Source organism: Micropterus salmoides, unplaced genomic scaffold (assembly GCF_014851395.1).
Source record: "Micropterus salmoides isolate LMB-PRFRI ecotype aquatic unplaced genomic scaffold, ASM1485139v1 Ms_hic_scaffold_16, whole genome shotgun sequence".
NCBI lineage: Eukaryota > Metazoa > Chordata > Actinopteri > Centrarchiformes > Centrarchidae > Micropterus > Micropterus salmoides.
Window position 1 is genome coordinate 30,791,629 of NW_024040707.1, and position 20,708 is coordinate 30,812,336.

The following is a 20,708-nucleotide window of genomic DNA, read 5'->3' on the forward strand; positions in this document are numbered from 1 at the left end:
GGATTATAAGAACGCTTTTATAAGCTAACGTTACATGTGATTGAACTTCCCACTGAATTGAGAATGTGTAAACAAAATGAGCAGTTTCAGTTTCCCTTGTAAAGCAAACATTTATTTCGCGATAGTCTGAATGTTATTGTTTGGAAGCAAGATCCAAGTAAGCTGCTCCTACAAATATGTACACCATCGATACTGTAAAATCAGCATAACTGTAATCAGTTTAACATCTCCTTGACTCGAAATGTACTTTAAACTGAATGTAGCATTGTAGACAATATTTTGTCCTTGTACTCCATGTTTCCACTGCAGGGATAGCCGTTGGATATTGCTCCTCCTTAAAGGGTAATTTATTATCATAACAATTTAATAATGCATTGCATTTAAACAGAACTTTTCATACACAAAAAGCGATAACAGTAGCCTACTGGTCCTACCAGGCTGGACTTGCAGTCTGCCAAAATATGTATCCCCCTCAATAATGCACAGATGATGGCCTACTATAAAGTATTTTATTTTGTGTATATTTCACATCATGACAACTAACAGGGATGAATATGGAGATGTTGTTTCCTAGCAAAAGTTATAGTGGGATACAAAATTGACATCCAGAGAATGTCTAGTACACTAGAGCTTATACTGTTCATTAAGCCTTACAAAGAAGTGTTGCACCAAAGAATGTACTGTAACTTGAGCTAAAGTTAACAGGAATGTTGTTTTTTTATGAATAATGTAATTTAATAAAACTATAAGTTACTGGAAAGATCCTGTTACTGAAACAAATAACTGTAAGTTACTGAAACATAGTAAAACATTACATCATATACTAAACATGACATTTTTAAAGCTTGAACGTTGCCTTTGTCTCATTTGTCCCAGAGTGAATGTGCCCCTCTGACTAAACAGCTGGCCCCAGTCTGGCCCCCTCAGTAAAATTGGTCTAGAACCTCCACTGTGGTATGGGATCATAGCGACAGCTTAGCGTGCTCGAGATGATGTTGCTTGGTGTGGTTTCAGGTGCAGAATTAGAGCGAAGAAGAGGAGATGGGTTGTGTGGGTATTTATAGAAATGTCGGGGGTGACGTGATTGATGTGTGGTCCCGCTCCTGAAACTCTGCTAATTAGCGCCACTAAAAATCATATTGGAATTTTAGCAGTGTAGGACTTACAGCCATAAAATAACTGAAATAAGCTCCTTTTGGATTCTGGATGGTGTTATGAGGAGTTCTCCAAGTGGGCTTCTTGAAAGATTTCCAAGGATCCACAGCAGAATAAAAGTTGAAATAATAAATTTGTCTGTCGTCCTATATAGCTATTCACAGTACTGAAATACAGTTCAATTATAAATCAATCATAGAAATGGTGTAGCAGCTACACTTTATTATAAAGGGGATTTAGGACTGAGATAAAGTAGAAGTGGTCAAAAAAATTTTATCCACTAAAGTGGAGTGCTGATTTTATCTGATTTGTTGTTCAGCTACACCACTTTTCTTTTCAAAAACTTTTCTTCCAATTTCTTAACAAAGTCCACAATCAGTTTTGTCAGACTGTGGTTTCTGACAGTATTTCTTAGATTGTGAAAACAGCACATTGTACTAAAGGCCACCAGATCTTCATTAGGTATCAGCATTGGTCTCAGGGTTGTAGTGAGAAAATGCTCAATCATGGTGTTGATATTTGATGGTACTGGTGCAGGTTTTGGTCCATTACATGCTCCATTTAACAGAAAGCCTCAAACACAGTATCACACACACTGGGTAGTCGAAGCCTATCCAAGTTTATGGCATAATATGTAGAGTAGTGATTCTTATTATATAGCATGGTACGTGTTCCTCTTCCTCCTCCCCAGTCATGTGATCTTGTTGTTGTAACTGTAACATAAGATTTATGATGGAGCGAAGCATGAGACACTGACACAATGCAGCACATCAGTTTTACTGGCCATTAAGGGGCATAGAAAGGGCTGTAGTGAAAGAGAAAAGAAAAGCAGATAAAAAGTCACAAGAGAGGTACTTGGAGCTTTTGAAGGATGTTGTCAGGATGCATGGTTGGGTGAGCAGGTAGGAGGACCCAAATGCAGGACACAAGGCTGACAGGTTCCGTTCAAAGATTTAATCAACAAAAAGCGAGCACACTTACAGAGTGGATGAGTTCAGGGTATTCAAAATAAAATAAACAATCCCAATGAACAAATAATCAAACTGGTAATCCAAGAACTGGCTGGAGAAAAACAGTCAGACAGAGGACATAACAGAACAGAGCATTATAAGCTACAATGACCAGACAAAGGCTAAACAGAAACACCAGGTATATATACACAGGGACTAACGAGCAGGGCAGGAACAACACAGGTGACAGGGATCAAGGTTAACGAGGCAGGCAGAGACAGCAGGGAAAACAGAGAGATGGGAACAGACGGAACACTTGACAGGCAGACATGGGGCAAAATTAATAACCAACACAGACAGAACACATCTTACAAAATACCAGACAAGAATCTAACTTCAGACAATAACAGAAACCCATTTAAACAGACAAACACTGACCAACTATAACATAGGGATCATAAAAGACAAAACCTAAACGAGAACACAGAACTAGAACACAGAGTACAGAGCAGACTAACCAAAATGATGTAGAGGAAGAACTAGAAGCAAATACTACGACATGAACTAAGGCACAGGACTAGGAACAAAGACATGAAACAAAAACCCAGACTCCCCAACAAGACACACAGACAGGATCATGACAGATGTACAACAATGTAGACACTGTTGTTATCTGGCCTGTGGGTGGGGGCAGTTATGGCAGTTATTGGTATGAATGCTGATGGATGCTTTTGCTTTTTTTCATAAATTATGTGTGAGGAAAAGCCTCTCAAATAGTATTTGGACCATTATTTTATACTTTATTTAACACTTTAAAGATATTTATTTTCTAAATGCATGAGATCACGTTTGTTGATCAATATTTGCATAATTCTTTGGTGTTCTGTAACTATAATTAGGTTGTTGTCCTTAATGTGAGACTCAGACTTTGTTTTTTGTCCACTCACCCATATAGAAGTATACATTTGGGATGAAATGCCATTTCCCAGGAGCCTATGGTGCAGCAGTTAAACAATTAGACACTAAACAATGCAAGACATACAATATGCGGCATAAAACATAATAAACTGAATAAATCATAATGTAATAGTGCAAGAGACGGAGACTGAGTGCAAAAACAATATAGACTGTCGGACAGGACAGTAAGACAAATGCACTGTAATTGACAATAGTTCAAAACGAATTCATTATCTGAGTTAGATACTTAGTCATATGCGTGGAATCACAAAACAATTCTAGTGATTCAGTAAGGACTGCCAAATATGCTTCAATGAATGTTTCTTTCGCACACTGTATGTGACGGGGTCTTAATGGTTTGCCTCAAGGAACCTAGTGTTTATGTGGTATGAGGTGGTTTATGCATTTTAACATGGCAAGATGGCACTCGGCTGCACTGCTCACCACTAAAGAGAGGAAAATACCATCAGCAAAAACAAACAGAGTGGTTCTGCTGTAATCTGGCAAAATTATCCCTCTCACTAAATTTTTCATCTGTTGACATTAGATGTCACTTGTAGCTGACTCTGCATAGCGCTCTGAATCAACATGGACATTACAGCTGAGGATGGAGAGTGAGATTAGTGAAAACGGAGGGACATATGACCAGCAAAGGCAAAGAAGAAAGAGGAATGAAAAAAAGATGGGATGGGTTGATAAGCAAGGATGCCTCGGCTGCCGTTGCCATGACAACAGAAATTTGACTTAAGATTCAGACATTGTGTATTTAAGCCTTTTCTGTTTTAATTATACCAGTTTGAACATGCAAAACCTCAGGACATGACTTTGAAGTGGGAATTAATCTTGTGGATTATACTAGTCAGAGTTGGTAAAACGGTAAAAGGTAAGTTTGCAATCAGTTTTTGGTGTTCAAACCATAACCTAGGCAGGTTATAGGTAACGCAGGGAGGGTATAACAGCACCCTCATCAGACGTTTCCTAAAAATAAACATTGAAATGTCGGGGGTAAACCACCAGTCGGAGTAAACGTACTTGAGGTTTACTCCGACTGGTGTTCTTATGAAAAGATGAATGAGCGTTTGTTTACTTGCCAAACTTCTGGCAGTCAGTTAATAACGTTGGCTTCAAACAGGTTACTGGTATATTGTTGATCATTACAGTTTTATTTACTAACGTTACACTGGGTTTGAGTGTCTGAGGAATGTGTTATGTTATGTGCTATGCAGTGTTATGAGCAGCCTGGTTTGAACAGAGCAGGTGATAGAACATTCATTATAACCATGAGTGACTTGAGACTTGACTTGGACTCTAGTTCAAAGACTTGTGAGCATCTCTGATATACATGTACGTTTATTGTTTTTTACTTTGCAAAGATTTCTCTCTAAAATAATGAATTTCATCCATTTTGGAATAAGGCTATAACATAAGAAAATGTGGGAAAAGTTTATAAACCATTAAGTTTGCTGCCATAAAGGAGCATAGAATGTCAGATATTATTAGTTAATATGAATTAGTCAGCTCTTACCGATTATGCTTTTCAGTGCCATTGGAAAACCTTGTGTACTGCAAATACTAAAATCATAATCGGTTCTGTATCTGCATGAATCTCTGCATTAAATAAATCAATTCTCCAGTGTTGAGACACACACACACGCACGCGCACGCACACACACACACACACACACACACACACACACACACACACTTACAATGAAAATGGATCCATGAAGAATGTTTTGAAATGAAATTTGTTTTGTTAGCATGGACGTCCTATTAAAATGTATTGGTTTATATGAAGCATATTAGCATAAGGATGCAAATAAACATGAAAATGTAATAAACTAATCCAAATAAACAGCAAAACCTGGGTTTAGTGAGATTTAATAACTTTTAACAAGGTCATTAGCTTTAATTATTCATTAGTTATAAATGAAAGATTAACTGTGAGAATGTGAATCCTAAAAGTGACATAAAGCGGTCCACCAGAGAGAAGATGTAGATTTTACCTCCTTAAACAATCAGCCTGCCATCAAGTTACAACTGGAATTAATTCTAATTAGCGCCAGTTATGACCCGCCGCCAATGTTTTATCATTTTAACCGGAGAAAGCAACTGCTTAAAATGTGATGTACACTGCTCTTTGTTAATAGAGGAGATGGGGGGATAACAGATTCTGGATACAGGTAGATTGAGTGATTGTAGTGATTAATGGAGAAATTACCACAGAGTTGTTAATACCAGACCTGGCGCCTACTCGCACCGTTGTTAATCAGCACCACTAATGAAACTGCAGGTTGTTTTGGTGTTGTTTTTGCAGATCTGTTGAGATGTTTGACATGCTGGCTTCTACATCTTTTTCATTATTCACTTGCTGCTGCATCAGAAAAAAGGCTGTTTTTGTGACATGATGACTAATGGTTTATGTCTTGTTTTTGTGTGCACATCTGTCCTGTCAGCGTACCACACCTAGCCTGAAATCACTGATATGTTTGTGAATGAGACTAGCCCCTTTGCTTACATGTGAAGTATGTGTCCTGCTTTCCTGATGTTCTGTGTTCTGGGTAGTGGGACTGAGCTTGTGTGTGTTTCGGAACCAGTGCTAAAGCTTCAACTAGCCAAGATCTAATGAGAGCTAATGGTGTCTGTCTATGTTTGTCTCCATCCTTCACTTACGCGCTCGCCTGCTTCCCCTCTGTCTCTCTATCTTTCTCTGTAGTGTTTTTTGTCTACAGGGCCAAATCTGCCAAACTTGTGTTTGTTGAATTGGATATTTACATTTTGAGTCTTTTCCTTGTATCTTCTACAGTTTTTCATTTTAACTTTCCCTTTTGGAAAAGGGTGAATCTTTAATTGTAACATCGTCCTGTATTGAATTATCAAAATATTACATATTAGGGAATAAGTATATTAGGGAAGTAAACACGACCCTTTATTGTGACATTAAATTAATAATACAGTTTTTTTCAGTCGCTAACAAGCGCTTACCCATACTTCAGATACTTTTTCTAAACTCTTAACACAGACTCACACCTACAAAACACAATTGGCCAAATGGATAATTTTCTTCTCAAAAACACATTTTGTTAAATATATACTAACTCTTCATTTCAAAATATAACACATTTTCCTCTGCACACACTATCTTTACCAAAACACTGGAAATCTGACTCAAAGTACAATTATTCTGTCAAAGAATGACACTTGTTTTCACTTCACAAAGTACATGCAGTCAATCAAAGTACACCATGTTTCAAAAATCTGGCTATTGTTGACATTACAAAAACTACATAGACTTTTATGTTTCAGTTTTACAGGTATTTGCATGCAAAACATGCAATCCACCGTTTTTACACTAAATTTCTTGGTTGGTAACTGTATGTCCACAGTAATGTTCACATTCAAAAGCATTCCAGTAAAAAGCAAATCCGTTTTTTTTTTCCCTTTACTGTTTACTACAGGAGGTACAGTAGAAACACGGTATGATAGAACAGAAAAAGTTTTACAGTATTTCTTACAGTGAACAAAATATCCGTGAAACACACAAGACCATTCTGAACAAAAAAACAACAGCAAAAAGTCCAGATAAAAATTGGGGGAACTAAAAAAAAAAAAGCACAACATTGCTGTATCTAATCTCTGCGATCTTCAGGGTTAGGCCACATGTTTTCGTCAACATCACATCTGATATTATCCAAGGCGATGCACCTGGGATAAAACCGCTTGGTATGTCGGATCCACCCTTGACAATCCTGAACTGTGATGTCCCTGCAGCCAGCATCCATGGCTTCAAGGAGGGACATCTGGTCATGTGGCTGATGGTCATAAACCTTCCACCTCCATGCTGAAAAGAACTCCTCTATGGGGTTGAGGAAAGGTGAATAGGGTGGAAGGAAGAGACTTACCAGTCTTGGGTGAACCATGTTGTTATTGCTTGTGCATGATGGAAAGCCACATTGTCCCAGGTAATTACAAAGGTCCTCATGTTTTCACCCTCCCGATCCTGCTCTGGAACCAGGCGCTGGTGGAGATCATTGAGAAAGGCAAGGATGCGCTCAGTATTATAGGGTCCAACCTGACATCTGTGAAGGAGTAATCCTGCATTTGCAATTGCTGCACACATAGTAATGTTTGCCCCTCTCTGTCCTGGCACATCAACTGTGGCCCTTTTTTCCAATTACATTTCGTCCACGTCGACGCCTTTTGGCCAGATTGAATCCTGCCTCATCTATGTAAATGAATTCATGAGGGGCCTGGTTGGCCTCCAATTCCAAAACTCTCTGAAACAAAGTTTATGTAAATCATGTCATTACTGTAATCCATACTGTACTGTAACCTATTACTGTGTAGGTTACCTACTTGCAAAGTGCAAAGCTTATAGAACTGGATATTGAATTGAATATACACTCTTCCTGGACATATTGTCGTCTTAGCTCCTTGACTCTCTCACTGTTCCTCTCAAAGGGAACAGTGTAGAGCTGCTTCATCCGCACTCTGTGTTTGGACAATGCTATCGATGTTATCAAACATCTCATGGTCCTCCACAATTCTAGTCTGAATTTCACGCAGTTTTATTGCATTGTTTGCAACAACTATTTCTACAATGGCAAGCTCTTGATCATTATTGAGGAGCTTTCCTCTTCCCCCAGAGGGTGGAAGACGTTGCATTCTTTAGAGGGACAAAAAAATTAAACATATGCATTACTGTATGACCTTATTGACATGTCAAGTGAGAATAGAATGCATGTAAAATGCAATACTTACCTGATGGTTTGTTGAAAGATGCGTATAATGGAAGCAACCGTTGACCGCCTCAAATTGGGCTGCACTCTTTCACCAGCCTCTCTTAGTGAAAGACCGTGGTTGATTACATGGTCAATGATAGTGGCACGAATTTCATCACTGACTACTGTTCTTGGAGCCCTTGGAATGCCACCACCACGCATTCTTACACCACTACCTTGCCCTCTCCTTGGGCCTGCTCCTCTCCCTGGTCCTGCTCCTCTCCCTGGTCCTGCTCCTCTCACTGCTCCTGCTCCTCTCCCTGCTCCTGCTCCTCTCCCTGCTCCTGCTCCTCTCACTGCTCCTGCTCCTCTCACTGCTCCTGCATCTCTCACTGCTCCTGCATCTCTCCTTGCTCCTGCACCTCTCACTGGGCCTGCTCTTCTCCCTGGTCCTGCTCCTCTCACTGCTCCTGCATCTCTCCTTGCTCCTGCACCTCTCACTGGGCCTGCTCTTCTCCCTGGTCCTGCTCCTCTCACTGCTCCTGCTCCTCTCCCTGGTCCTGCTCCTCTCACTGCTCCTGCTCTTCTCCCTGGTCCTGCTCCTCTCACTGCTCCTGCTCCTCTCCCTGGTCCTGCTCCTCTCATTGCTCCTGCTCCTCTCCCTGGCCCTGCTCCTCTCACTGCTCCTGCATCTCTCCTTGCTCCTGCACCTCTCACTGGGCCTGCTCTTCTCCCTGGGCCCCTTGCTCTTACTCTTCCTCGTCCAGACATTACAGCGTTTGTCTTTTTCTGTTTCCAAACACATCACTCCTCAAAGTCCTCCTTTTATATATGTGTCAATGTAATAGAAGCCACTAAGCCAGACTGGAATCAGCTGTGGTTGGCCCAATTTACCCAACATAAATCAGCTGTGTGTCAATTATTTGAATGTTTGTTTATTATCAGCCAAGATATATTGTTTTCGAACTTATATCATTGCAGAAACAGAGGTTTTTATACTGTATCTAAGGTTTGGAATATTGTTGGGATGGTGTGTGTTAACATTTGTAAATACTACAAAAATAATCCATAATTTTGTTGGGAGGTATAGCTTGTCTGTTAAGAAAATTTAAGCATTGTGGAAATGTGTTCACTGACTGCGTATTGTGTGAAAACGACATGAAATGTGTGAATGGTATGGCCACAAAAGACCGATGCTGTGCTAACTGTGTTTAGAGTTTTGAAAATGTGACAACTGATTGGACAAACGCTTGTTAGCGACTGAAAAAAACTGTAAAGGTAGTAAAATGCAATATAGTGTTAGACAAATACAGTCACCCTTAGTTAGTTATAGTTAGTTGGACAATATTAATCTAATCTGCACTGCCAAACATTTCACTCCACTTCCTGTAGTTAAGTACCCAGGCACCTTTGTGTTAAGATAAGATGTTCATTTATTGAGGAATTCAAGTTGGCACTGCGGCACAGAAGAATGTATAAAGAACAAAACACAATAAAAGTAGAAACTGTCAACATTCTACGTAGTACGTGTACGCTCTATATACAATCAAATACAATTACAGCTTTGTTGCATATCAAAACCCTTTCTCCGCTTGATTCCTGTCTGTATGTACACTGTCTACTAGAGCCCGACTGATATGGGTTTTTGGCGGCCGATACCGATATTAAAGGGAAAAAGAGCTGATTTATGAGCCAAATTGAATTATAAGGGGAATATACAAGAATCCACAATACCTTGAAGAGCATATCAATTAAAGTGAGATGTAATAGGTTTCAATAATCATGATCTCTCAGTTAATAAGTGTAGTAGACCTAAATTTATTAGTTATGCATTTTAATAAATTTATGAGAATTGATACCCAATTATGAATTAAAATTCATAAAATCAAAATTTCCTCGTTAAGGGCACCACCGGAGTTGTTATAATCCTAGAGTCTCCGGACCTCTAGGTAGTTTTGAATAATTATACAATTATTACTAGTGATCAGTTAGTTAATAATCGCTCAATTATCTTAAATCAGTCAGTCAGTCTCATATCTAAAGGGTCAATTCTCTTGGCAGGAACTATAAATAGGCAACACACACAGCTCTTGATTATATTACAGGGAATTTATTCTCTAACTAAGGTGATAAAAAGATGGTTGGATACAGGGAACATAAACATTTGCTGAACAATGAGCCTGGAGGTTCGTGGTTGTGGGAAGCATTTGACTCATACGGCATAGAAGAGCTAATTAAAGTACTAATGCTATAATTTAGGAGTTAAAATGGACATCTGATCACAGGACGTGTGTTAAGTCTTACTGCTTGTCGACAGTCTGCTTTTGGCCTGTTGCACGGGTCCCACTCTAGCTGCCCGATCCTGGCTTTTTGCTAGGGATTCTCCAGGGTTCTCCATGTCTGAATTAGTCCAATGTAACTTAACGGACTCATAACTTTAACAAACAAAAGAAATAAAGAAAATAAAACAAACTGAAGGCAGATCGATGTCGCGGCACTTCAGGTGTGTAGCTTCAGGCGAACAAAGGGCCTGTTTGTTTCGCTGGCCGAGTCTGGGCGTTGCCTGGCGAGGCACGCCACACGTGCCGAAGGGTGGAAGAGCCAACAGCGAAGAGAAGAGAGAGAGAGCGAGGTCGCGTGTCGCTCTTTTGTTGCCTGGGGCGTGGTTCCCAGGGGGCGTCTCAGGTTTCCCCAAGGGACTGCCTTTCTAAACTTAATGTCTAAAGAAAAGAAATCTATTTGCACGTATTATAATCAAATATTTTCCACAATCGAACCTCAATGGTTGAACGGTTGTACTGTTCTAGGCATTTGGTAACAGGAAACAATTGTCACATTATTGGTCAGGATATTTATACATTTAACGGCATTTCCGACGAGGGCATGTAATACTTATTTCGCCCACTTGGGGGAGCTCAGGTTACATGAGGAAAGCTTGGATTAAATCAAAGATCGTCTCTCCTTAGGAACCGGGGAATATTGTTGATTCATCCTTAAATTCAAGCTGGCGATTAAGAGTATAGTAAAACATTTCTTTGTCATCATTTCTAAAGGGATTTTGTAAGAAGGTATTATGAACAAGCATTGATTACATTAGATGAAGGAGTGTCTTGCTGAAAATAAAAACATTGCACAAGTAACTTCTTTCAGCACTAATATCAACAACAGAAAGCAACAACAGTTAACTACTCAAATAGAGGCAAACGTATTCAGACAACTAAAGATTTAATTAACTTAATTAAATGCTTTGAGTATTTGGTGACTGCAGTCCGTTTTACATTGAAAGTTCAGTGTCTGGACCATGTCACACCTAGGTGAGACAAGGAGTATCCCTTTGATGTGGTAATAAAACAAAGAACAAGGTCAGTTGCCACGGAAACGTGTGTGGGGGGCCAGTTTTGATAGGCTGTTCAGGGAGATGCCAATGGCTGGCTCGTGTCCCTTTGTCAGTTTAACAGTCAGGCCCCGCGTTATCAGCTTCCGAATCAAAAAGGTGCCAGTTTTATGGTCGGGCTAGCACTTAGAGAAAGCAACTTTGAGAAAGGAATTTAGGGTAGCTCCAAATTTATTCAATGTAAAATGCACAAATCCACACCGTTGTTCACTACATAAGCATTTTCATGTCTTCTTCATAGTAGCCTGCAGGTAAATTGGCAGACCCCAAAAGTGGCCGATCACAACACATAGCACATAAATTCTGTTTACATCCAAATACAGTGGTAATCATTAACAAAGCATTAGCTTCTCATGACTTCATTGTGTTTGTGGCCCCTAAAGTGGTGAAACACCGATGAACAATGTCAGTCCTGAAATTACATGAATATACATCAAGTTCAAACTTATACACATAATGTACGGTGGACACAAAATATTTTGATAGTCTTTGCTTTATTCTTAAAACAGTATAAGGCCGTGACAACAGCAATACCTGGGAAGAGCTTATAAGGAATTTGGTGCATGTACATGAACGTTAAGTGCCATTAAACACCTCACAAAACCATAAAGCTGTTTTACAAAAAATGCTGAAAAAATGTTTAACAAACAGCTTGGTATCTTCTTTTGATGTAAGGAACCGACTTTTAAAGTTAAAATGCTACTGATTAGGGACGTCACTAGGATTGAAAGACAGGGGGGGCTTATCCCCCAGGGTATGTGTAACTTGCACTCGCATCTTCTGTTACTGTATTAGAACTACACTCATCAACAACCAGTGAAGAAGCCAAGATGTTAACAAATAAAAAGCAACAGACATACTCTGTTCTTCCATTTCTCCTCTGTTGAACAAAAGTTAAACTGTAATGTTACATAGGCGTCGGAAGCCAAAAAAAAATGTGGGTGCGTCCTCCTATAGGATTTTTATATAAATATAGCCTATACATACAGTATATATCAAGAGAAATGGATTTGATGTTTTTTAACACTATTTTATAGAAATCCTCATTGCTTATTGCTTATATGCTATTTTAAAGGTGCTAAGTTCAATGTTTTGCTCTAAACTGCATTTCACTGTATTTTGTATACAATGACAATAAAGTCTCTCTCATGATTCATCTTTGAATCAGATTTGGAACTGGTATCACAGCTAGCTTCTCTCATTGACACTGGTTGATTAATGTTAACATTACTGTAGCTAGCTAGCCTAGCAAAAGTGTCTGATAAGTCTGTTATAAGTGTAACTGTAATCCAATGCTGCAACGAAGACTACATGATTTCTTTAAAAGCATCAGGTGAACAAATGATGAACCTTCACTTAAAAAGTGGCTTTTTTAGTGACAGTATGTGCGCACACAGACACACTGAAAAACATTCATTTAAAGTGCATTTTTATATTGGACTAACCCGTTTTGGTCAGTTTGCCTTAAAGCAAATAACGAACCCTCTAGAAAAAAGTAAATGCGACACTTTTACTTAAATAGTATTTTTACTTCAAACCAGAGGTTTGCATGTCATGTGACCACATGACATCACATCAGCTTGCTTCTTGCTCGCCAGCGTTTTGCTGTCCTCCATTACCTCGCTTTCGAAAGTGAACAACGTGGAAACACAGGAATGTCATTTTAGACAAGCAGTCAAAATTGTATTTTAACAGGGATAATTGTTTTTAATTCACAATTATGGTTAGTGGCAGGTTGGACAACTAGGCCACTTTACAGATAACTGTAACATTAAAGTTAGCTTATGCAAATGCAAAGTTAATTTTATTTTGAATATTATTTCTTAATAATTGAAAATAATTGATTTAATAGCAGTCTGTAGTGATTACTATGGATAGTGTAACTGACCCAACAAAAACTACAATATGAAATCTCACCTTTTCCTTTAAAACAAACATTACTGTGTCTATAAATTAAATGCGAATTCACAAAAATCTGATTTCCTTAAACACAGTCTTGAACACAGACATTATGGATGCCACAATGTGCATGCAAACTTTTACTTGTACAAGATTTGGAGGGACTTTTGTGTCACTTGTCCAGTTTCGAACTCAGAAGAAGTCATAAGGATGGTTCAGTAAATGACTTAAAGCCTGGAATACTTGAGAAACAGCGGTCAATCTCAGATATTTAAGTCATATTTCTGACTGTATCCAGATTTATAGTGTTGGTACTGAGCTCTCAGAGAATTTACATACAGAAAACATCTAGATGTGAATACCAGGAAATAAAAGCTGAAATTCTGAACTCTTGTCTCATACTCATCTTTTGATCTTAAACCCAAATGTCTTCAGTGAACAACAGAAACAAAGGAATTTGCCTTACCGTTCCAATACTTTTGGAGGGGACTGTATCTGAGTGAGGTAAAATACAGCTTTGATGGACTGCAGAAAATATTCATGGATATAGAACTCAAGAACATAACATGCAGAGTGTGCATTCTGAGTATCAAGCTCTAGATATGGATGTATCAAAGAAAGACATTTGGATACGGGAAAATGGAAGGGGCCATTGTTGGTGTAAATAGGAGAGAAACAGACTTTTATTAAAAACTGGCCTTTCTGATTTTCTGTGTGAACAGTTGTGTCTGTGGTATAAATATTGTGGCACTTATATCAACAATGAAAATGTGAATGTCAAACTTCGCAATGGCAGTAATGGTAATGTTTGTCTTAAACTTTCTTATGCACTGACTTATTTTTGTGTTGATTTGTAAAACGCATACCGGCTAGCCTAACTGTCAGCAAAATTCATTTTGGACTTCTTTTTTTGTATATTTATTAAATTATTTTATTCTTTATTTACAGGAGCTCAACTAAATTAAGCATTTACTGACAAAAGGTATTTGGTTTTATTATAAGTGAAAATTATTTTAAAATAATGCAAATGTATCTTGTATTTATGGTTAAAAAAAATGTATTATATTGACCAACATAAGTAGAGTAGAGTTGTAACTAAAGAAAATAGATTGATTATGGTATAATTAAAAAAATATAGTTTGTACTGAAGAAGAAATTTAGTTGGGTAAAGTTAATAAAATTGCTTGTAACAAATTATAGCATTTTTATTAGTTTAGTCCAAAGGAAAATGTAAATATACTTGGATGTTATAGTAAAAAGTAGGTTTTTCCAAAATAAAAATGTAACTTGTACCAAAGTTAAAGAAAAAGATTCATAGTCTCTATATTAAACAATATTTTTACTTTGTGTGCATGTATTTTTTTTCTTGTGTAGAAGTAATATTTTGATTGATATTAAATTAAAGTTTCAACCAAATCAAAAATGTAATTTTAGACTAAATTAATTATAATTAAATATAAATAAATAATATATATATGTAATTAAAGACTAAATTTTAGAATAAATTTAGCTGTAACAAGTCACAGTAATTTTATTTAGGTTGGTTCAAAGTATCATTTTTTTCAGTGCACACCTGAGCAGCATGTATGCTAAAATGCTTTGTTTACCTCACTGTGACAGTGCAGCAGGAGCTAGCAGTGAAAACAAGGAATGGAGAGTAACTTATATGGACTCTAAATGAGCTGAATGAAATGGATTTGAAGAAGCAGCAGCATGAAAGTGACTTATGAATAATGTGTTTGGTTTTATCAATATTAGTTGTTTTAAAATATGTGTGACCAAAATATCACTGTGACGCACTGCTTCGACATGAAAATAGAACCTTTAGGGTCAGGCTATATGACTTATATATGATGTTGATGGTGAATTTAAGTGTTAACCAGGTATGTTGTTTTTACAGTATGCAAAGAAGGTGCAAAGACTGGGTTTTTGGCATGTTCGGAGTGAAAGAAAAGCATGGAAGACCTGTTCTGAGGCTGGTCAAGAAGAGGTCCTGCCATCATCTGATTCCATTAGTGGTGAAGCGTGTGCGCCCTGGGACATTAATCCTTAGTGATGACTGGAGGGCATATAGGGGTGCTCTCACCAATTTGGGCTACAGGCATTTCACCTTGAATCATTGAAGGTGGTTTGTTGATCCTGTTAGTGGAGCTCGTACTCTGAAATGCCAAGCTTTTGAAAGAGCATCTTGCAGTCATAGAATGGACCTACTGGCTTAGAAACAAGCATAAGAAATGAATACTTGGTCGTTTATTGAAGGACCAAATTCCTTATCTGCTCTTCCCAGGCTTTGCATTTCACTGCCTTATACTGTTTTAAGAATAAAGAAAATATTATCAAAGTAATTTTGTTTTCCATTGTACATTGTGTGTGTAAGTTTGAACTTGATGTTCATATTCATGTAATTTCAGGACTTTGCCATCATTAATAACTCATTGTTCATTAGTGTTTCAAAAGGAAAAAATCAGCACTTTAGTTTAGGGGACACAAACACGAAGTCATGAGAAGCCAATGCTTAGTTATTGATGATGTATTTGGATGTCAACAGAATCTATGTGTTGTGATCGGCCACTTTTGGGGTCTGCCAATTTACCTGCAGGCTACTATGAAGAAGACATGAACATGCTTATTAACTTAGATCATGATTAATGAAACACATTATATCTCACTTTAATTGATTAACTCTTTGAGGTGTGGATTCTTGTATATTCCCGTAATAATTCAAAGAGTCTTACATGCATGAAATCATTGTTTTTAATGATTGGTGTACAATAACTTTAACTGTACCCACGATGGATAGTTAAGACTAGTTCTTTTTTCACTAACAAAGAAAACATCATGATCATGCTTAATAAATCATAATTCATGATCATGTACTCATCTTAGTTAATGTTTTAATTAATGTGTTGTTCATCCATGAAGTCAAGAATGAAAGACTGTGAACTCCTGCTAGTTCCTGACGATTCATGAGATATTAATGCATAAATAATGCATAATCCATGCATGAATCCATGATAATTCATGTACCCTTACTGTAGAGTGTTACCATTTCCTGCTAGATTGTGCATCTTTTTCAGCCATTTGTAATGCAGAGAGAGTGAGAGAAACTAAACTTGGATTTTACCTCACACATAATCTGCCATAATGGCTACTTTTGATGTAGCATATTCACATCTAGTTTATCCCTTTACCAGCACATTTAATTATATCCAAAGCAAGCTACGAGGTCCGTGCGTGAAGTATAATTTATCCCCAGTTGTTCACATTGGATGATAAGTATTGTGCTAATACTTGTGCTAATTCAAATGTAGATTGACCCAGAGCCGACACTGCCTAAACGATGTTAGCACTGTGCCTGTGTTATTGTCGCATTGACTAAAGACGTGCAATGCAATTTAGCAAAGCGTCAGCTTGTTCCATTATCTAACTTGTACAAAGAAAATTGAACAAGAAAGTCTAAAATCGGGAACAGAAACAGCTTGGACCCTACGAGAAATGATTTCTCAACCACCATCAGGCTCTAAAACATACCATCTATAATAAAGTGACCTAGAGAAAACGCTGCTGTTGAATGAATGAATATCTACAATGAGGACTTGCAACTTTGAAATTTCACACAAATGTTTTACTTTTGAAAGAGGAGCGAGAGAAGTTTGTTTGGCTAGGAAGCCATGATCGATACTTGTTCAGCTCACGTTCATTAACATGTCCCCTAAGTTACAGACATGCGGCTCGCAGATATATTTACCATTACTTCATTTAGGCAGAATAAGTTAAACGCTATAGTTTAAACACTCATTAACGTTGGCGCTCTTCCACTGATAAACATGGCATTAGCTAGCTTTGTGGCTAATCTAATTTAGCTATGGGCATAGCTGCTGTAAGCGATGTTAGAGAATATTTAGAAGTGATGAAGTAGGGAGAAATGGGAATAGGACTGTTAACTAGAACTGCCACACTGTTTAAGAAATAAATCTACAGTCAAGTTTGTCAGCAGCGTAGACTCCACCACTTAACTACTGGAACATTAAACATACTTTTATGACCCCGGAGGAAACCGGGATAGGGCATTGAAAAATGGGAGTCTCAAGGGAAAATCAGGAGGGTTGGCAAGTATGGTCATAAATGTTGTCAGACTCATTTAGGCTAAGAGGAGATGTGATGAGGGCTATTTTTATTATTTAAATTATGTAATTCATGTGACACATAACCAATTCACTGTGAACTCGGTTGGTTTTGTATGCTGTGACTCTGGTCAGCTACTTGCTTTGTTTTGTGGTGGATTTGTGGCGTTGTTTTCAACAGGGGGGCTGCAGAGGGCCTTCTGGTGGGCAAACTATGTAACACTCAGGACATGATTGAAGGATCTGTCTGTTTCTTTTTTACTTATCAGTAAACTTATCACAGTTAGAAACACAACCTATTTAAATGCAGTTAGCTCATCAGCTGATTAATCGGTCGGGTACTACTATCTACAATTCAATAATACATCAAAGATAGCATCTAAATAACAAAAGGGGTTGTTGGTCAGTACATTCAAAATCTGACTAAGCCGCTAAGCCTACTTGATTAACATTTGCAAAGGGTTTAGCCACTTTGGTCAGTTCAGATAAAACATATTCATACGGTCACATCAGCATGTGTCAGTCCTGTGTGACCATATTATACACATTCTGTTCAGGCCATCACTTTAACCCACTGATCAAAATACTATATACAGTGTTCCTTTCATCCTCCATAATTTCTCTCTTCTTTTTGACTTCCTTAAAGTGTCTTCATCTCTTGAATCAGACTTCAAACAGAGGATCTTTCTTTTATGGATAAATATTGATTCATTTGTGCACAGTTGGCCCGATGGTGTGTGTTACTCTTCTGCTGTTTATTTCATAGGGGACGGCCAGATGGTGTGCCTGTGGAAAATATTTCATCTTGGCAGTATTGAATGTATCAGTGATTTCTTAGCTGTTGGCAAATAGCTGTTAGCTGCATGGCCCTCTTCCTGTCATTAATTGTCTTTCCATTTAACATTGTAATTTCACAATTCCTAATATTTTGTGTAGGGGTGTGTGTGTGTGTGTGTGTGTGTGTGTGTGTACCTGTGTCACCTGAGTCATTCAACCAATAGATGCAGAGTGTGGCTATCAGTGCCTTTTGCTAAATATGCTAATAGCCCGACACCTGTTTGTATAAGAAGGGGAACACACACCTCCCCATCAAGCAGACACTCAAACACTCCCACGCAACACACGAGAAGGGGAAACAAAACGGTTTTTAAGCTTCGCTCGAGGTTGTTGAAATTCTTTGATGCACACAGACAGGACACATCCCTCACCTCTATATCTTTTTGTATTTATGTGGCCAGCCAGCAGTGTCAAATAGGCTCTAATCTCTTCTCTCTTTCATTCACTTCTGGGCAGTGATGGAACCCATGACGGTGACGACGTCGGTGGTCGGATCGGACGAGTTTGACCGCAACGCCCCGCGGATCTGCGGCGTGTGTGGTGACAAGGCCACTGGCTTTCACTTTAACGCTATGACGTGTGAAGGCTGCAAGGGATTCTTCAGGTGTGTGTTGTCCCTGCATGTCTTTTTGTGTGGATGATGGGATTGTAGGTGTGAGTGTCTCTGCTGAATGTAAGGTGTTAGTAGGTGTTATTAGCAGTCTTTCCATGTGGAGGTCATGTACTGTACCGTGATTTTTCTGCCGACCCTTAACTACATTTCAAATTTCAAGACAAGTCATTAGTTAAAAATTGTAAACGTTTGTTCAGTTTTTCCCTGTTCAGAAATGATACTTGATACAGGCATTGAACTTTCTTTAAAGTTCCACAAAAAACAATAATGCATAACTTATGAAACAAATGATCAAAATTATTTATTTATTTATCAGATAAATGTTTTTGTTGACTGTTATAGTACACTGGCTGCCATGCTCCTCTTTAAATGTTGCCATTGCCCAGTAGCAAACAAACGAAGAGGAGTATGTGTGTATGACAGATTGATGTCACTCTACACTGTGTTTGATGTTATGGTACATGTGTTTTTCTGTCTGGCTGCATGACAATCATGCGTTGTTTTCAGAATAATATACATTATTCAGTGGCGGCCATAATCCTTTTGTTTGTGTTCCTTTTGTCCCTCTTTCTCGTTTTCTCTTCACATACGCGATAGGATTCAGTAATTTAAGTATTATGATTAATTTAAATTTCTTCAGCAGTTATAAACATGTTGCATCTGGAAGGATTAAAAATCTCCATCCAGTCCTTTAGATGAAACATTAGTTGCAGCGTGCAACATGAAGTTACCTCCCTTTGTCCCAGAATAAACTATTCTGAATTAGTAATTGACTAATTACTAATATAATCTTATAGGCGCAGTATGAAGCGTAAAGCCTCCTTCACCTGTCCATTCAACGGGAGCTGCACCATCACCAAGGACAACCGGCGTCACTGCCAGGCCTGTCGTCTTAAACGCTGCATTGACATCGGCATGATGAAAGAGTGTGAGTTGACTTTTTCTGACCTCTGACATTCTAGCAATGCTGCTGATTTGTTCAAGTCATAGCATGAGATAGAAATACAAGTTCAGCTACAAATATTTTACTTTATTTATCAAGTTTTTATGAGTTGTTGTTGGGTTGTCTTCACTGTTTTGATCTTATATTATATTGGGTGGTTAGCTGTACATTTAGAGTTTTCTGACAAACACAAATTAGCTGGAAGACTAATTCCAGTGCTGTAACCACATTGGAAATAAGTCAAATCACATGATTTGAGAAAATTACTGAAATAACAACACACATACCCTAAAGACAGATATTTTAAATTGTTTAAATTTGTCTTTATTAAATTTAAAGACTCACAACCAGATTCAATGACTGTATATCACAAATTACCACATACTGGAGAAAAGATATCTGAAGGTTAATACTGAGATGATATTAAGGCAGGTTGCCTCCTCTTTGACATTTGCTTTGATGTAATATTCATTCAGGCATCTGAAGTAGAGCTGCTGCTTCTAATGCTGCTTCGGAATCAGTGCTTAACTTGAAAACCATAGCTGCAAGAAATACAGTTAACTATTTTTTTCTACTCTTTTTTTTTGCACATCCGGTGTTTTAGCCAGTGCCATATTTTAAAACATTCCCCAACTTACATCACACCAGTTCGAGCAAGGCATTCTACAGCAGCCTTTTTAATGAGTGTGTTGTGTCTGGCTAACCTAGTAACTTTTATTTTTCCATTTTGGATTCTATTTCTGGATTCTAATTAGGGAAGTAAAGTAAAAAATCTCCCACTACAATCCAGTATTAAGTGCAATATTCAAAATCAGCCCAAATAAAACCTCATAACTCTTATTTACAGTGAGTACTCTTTATTATACTACCACTAACATTATTACAGTGATATCAAATATATTATTTGCTTTCTAATGCTCATAGTGAGAAAGCTTCTGAAATGCAACTTACGTCATTTTTAGATGCACCAACTGCCTGGAGAGATTAGTGTCACGTTGGCTGGTGCAAGCAGTAAACTAGTTTCCTGCTCTCGCGGCATTTAACCTAATATTTAAAGACATTCATGAAGAACAACAACCAATAGAATCAATGGTAGGGTGTAAATTTATCTGCTT

At 38.0% G+C, this 20,708-nt stretch overlaps 1 protein-coding gene across 4 annotated transcripts in view; it reads left to right on the forward strand.

The window, feature by feature from the left end:
• Positions 1 to 20,708, forward strand: part of LOC119905960 (vitamin D3 receptor A) — a 116,458-nt gene that overhangs the window by 59,982 nt on the left and 35,768 nt on the right. For all 4 annotated transcript variants that reach the window (XM_038723394.1, XM_038723393.1, XM_038723396.1 and 1 more), the window contains 2 exons: positions 18,494 to 18,641; positions 19,448 to 19,578. In XM_038723394.1, coding sequence (XP_038579322.1) covers positions 18,496 to 18,641; positions 19,448 to 19,578 — 277 coding nt within the window. In that variant the 5' untranslated portion in view covers positions 18,494 to 18,495. The remainder of the gene's footprint in view (positions 1 to 18,493; positions 18,642 to 19,447; positions 19,579 to 20,708) is intronic.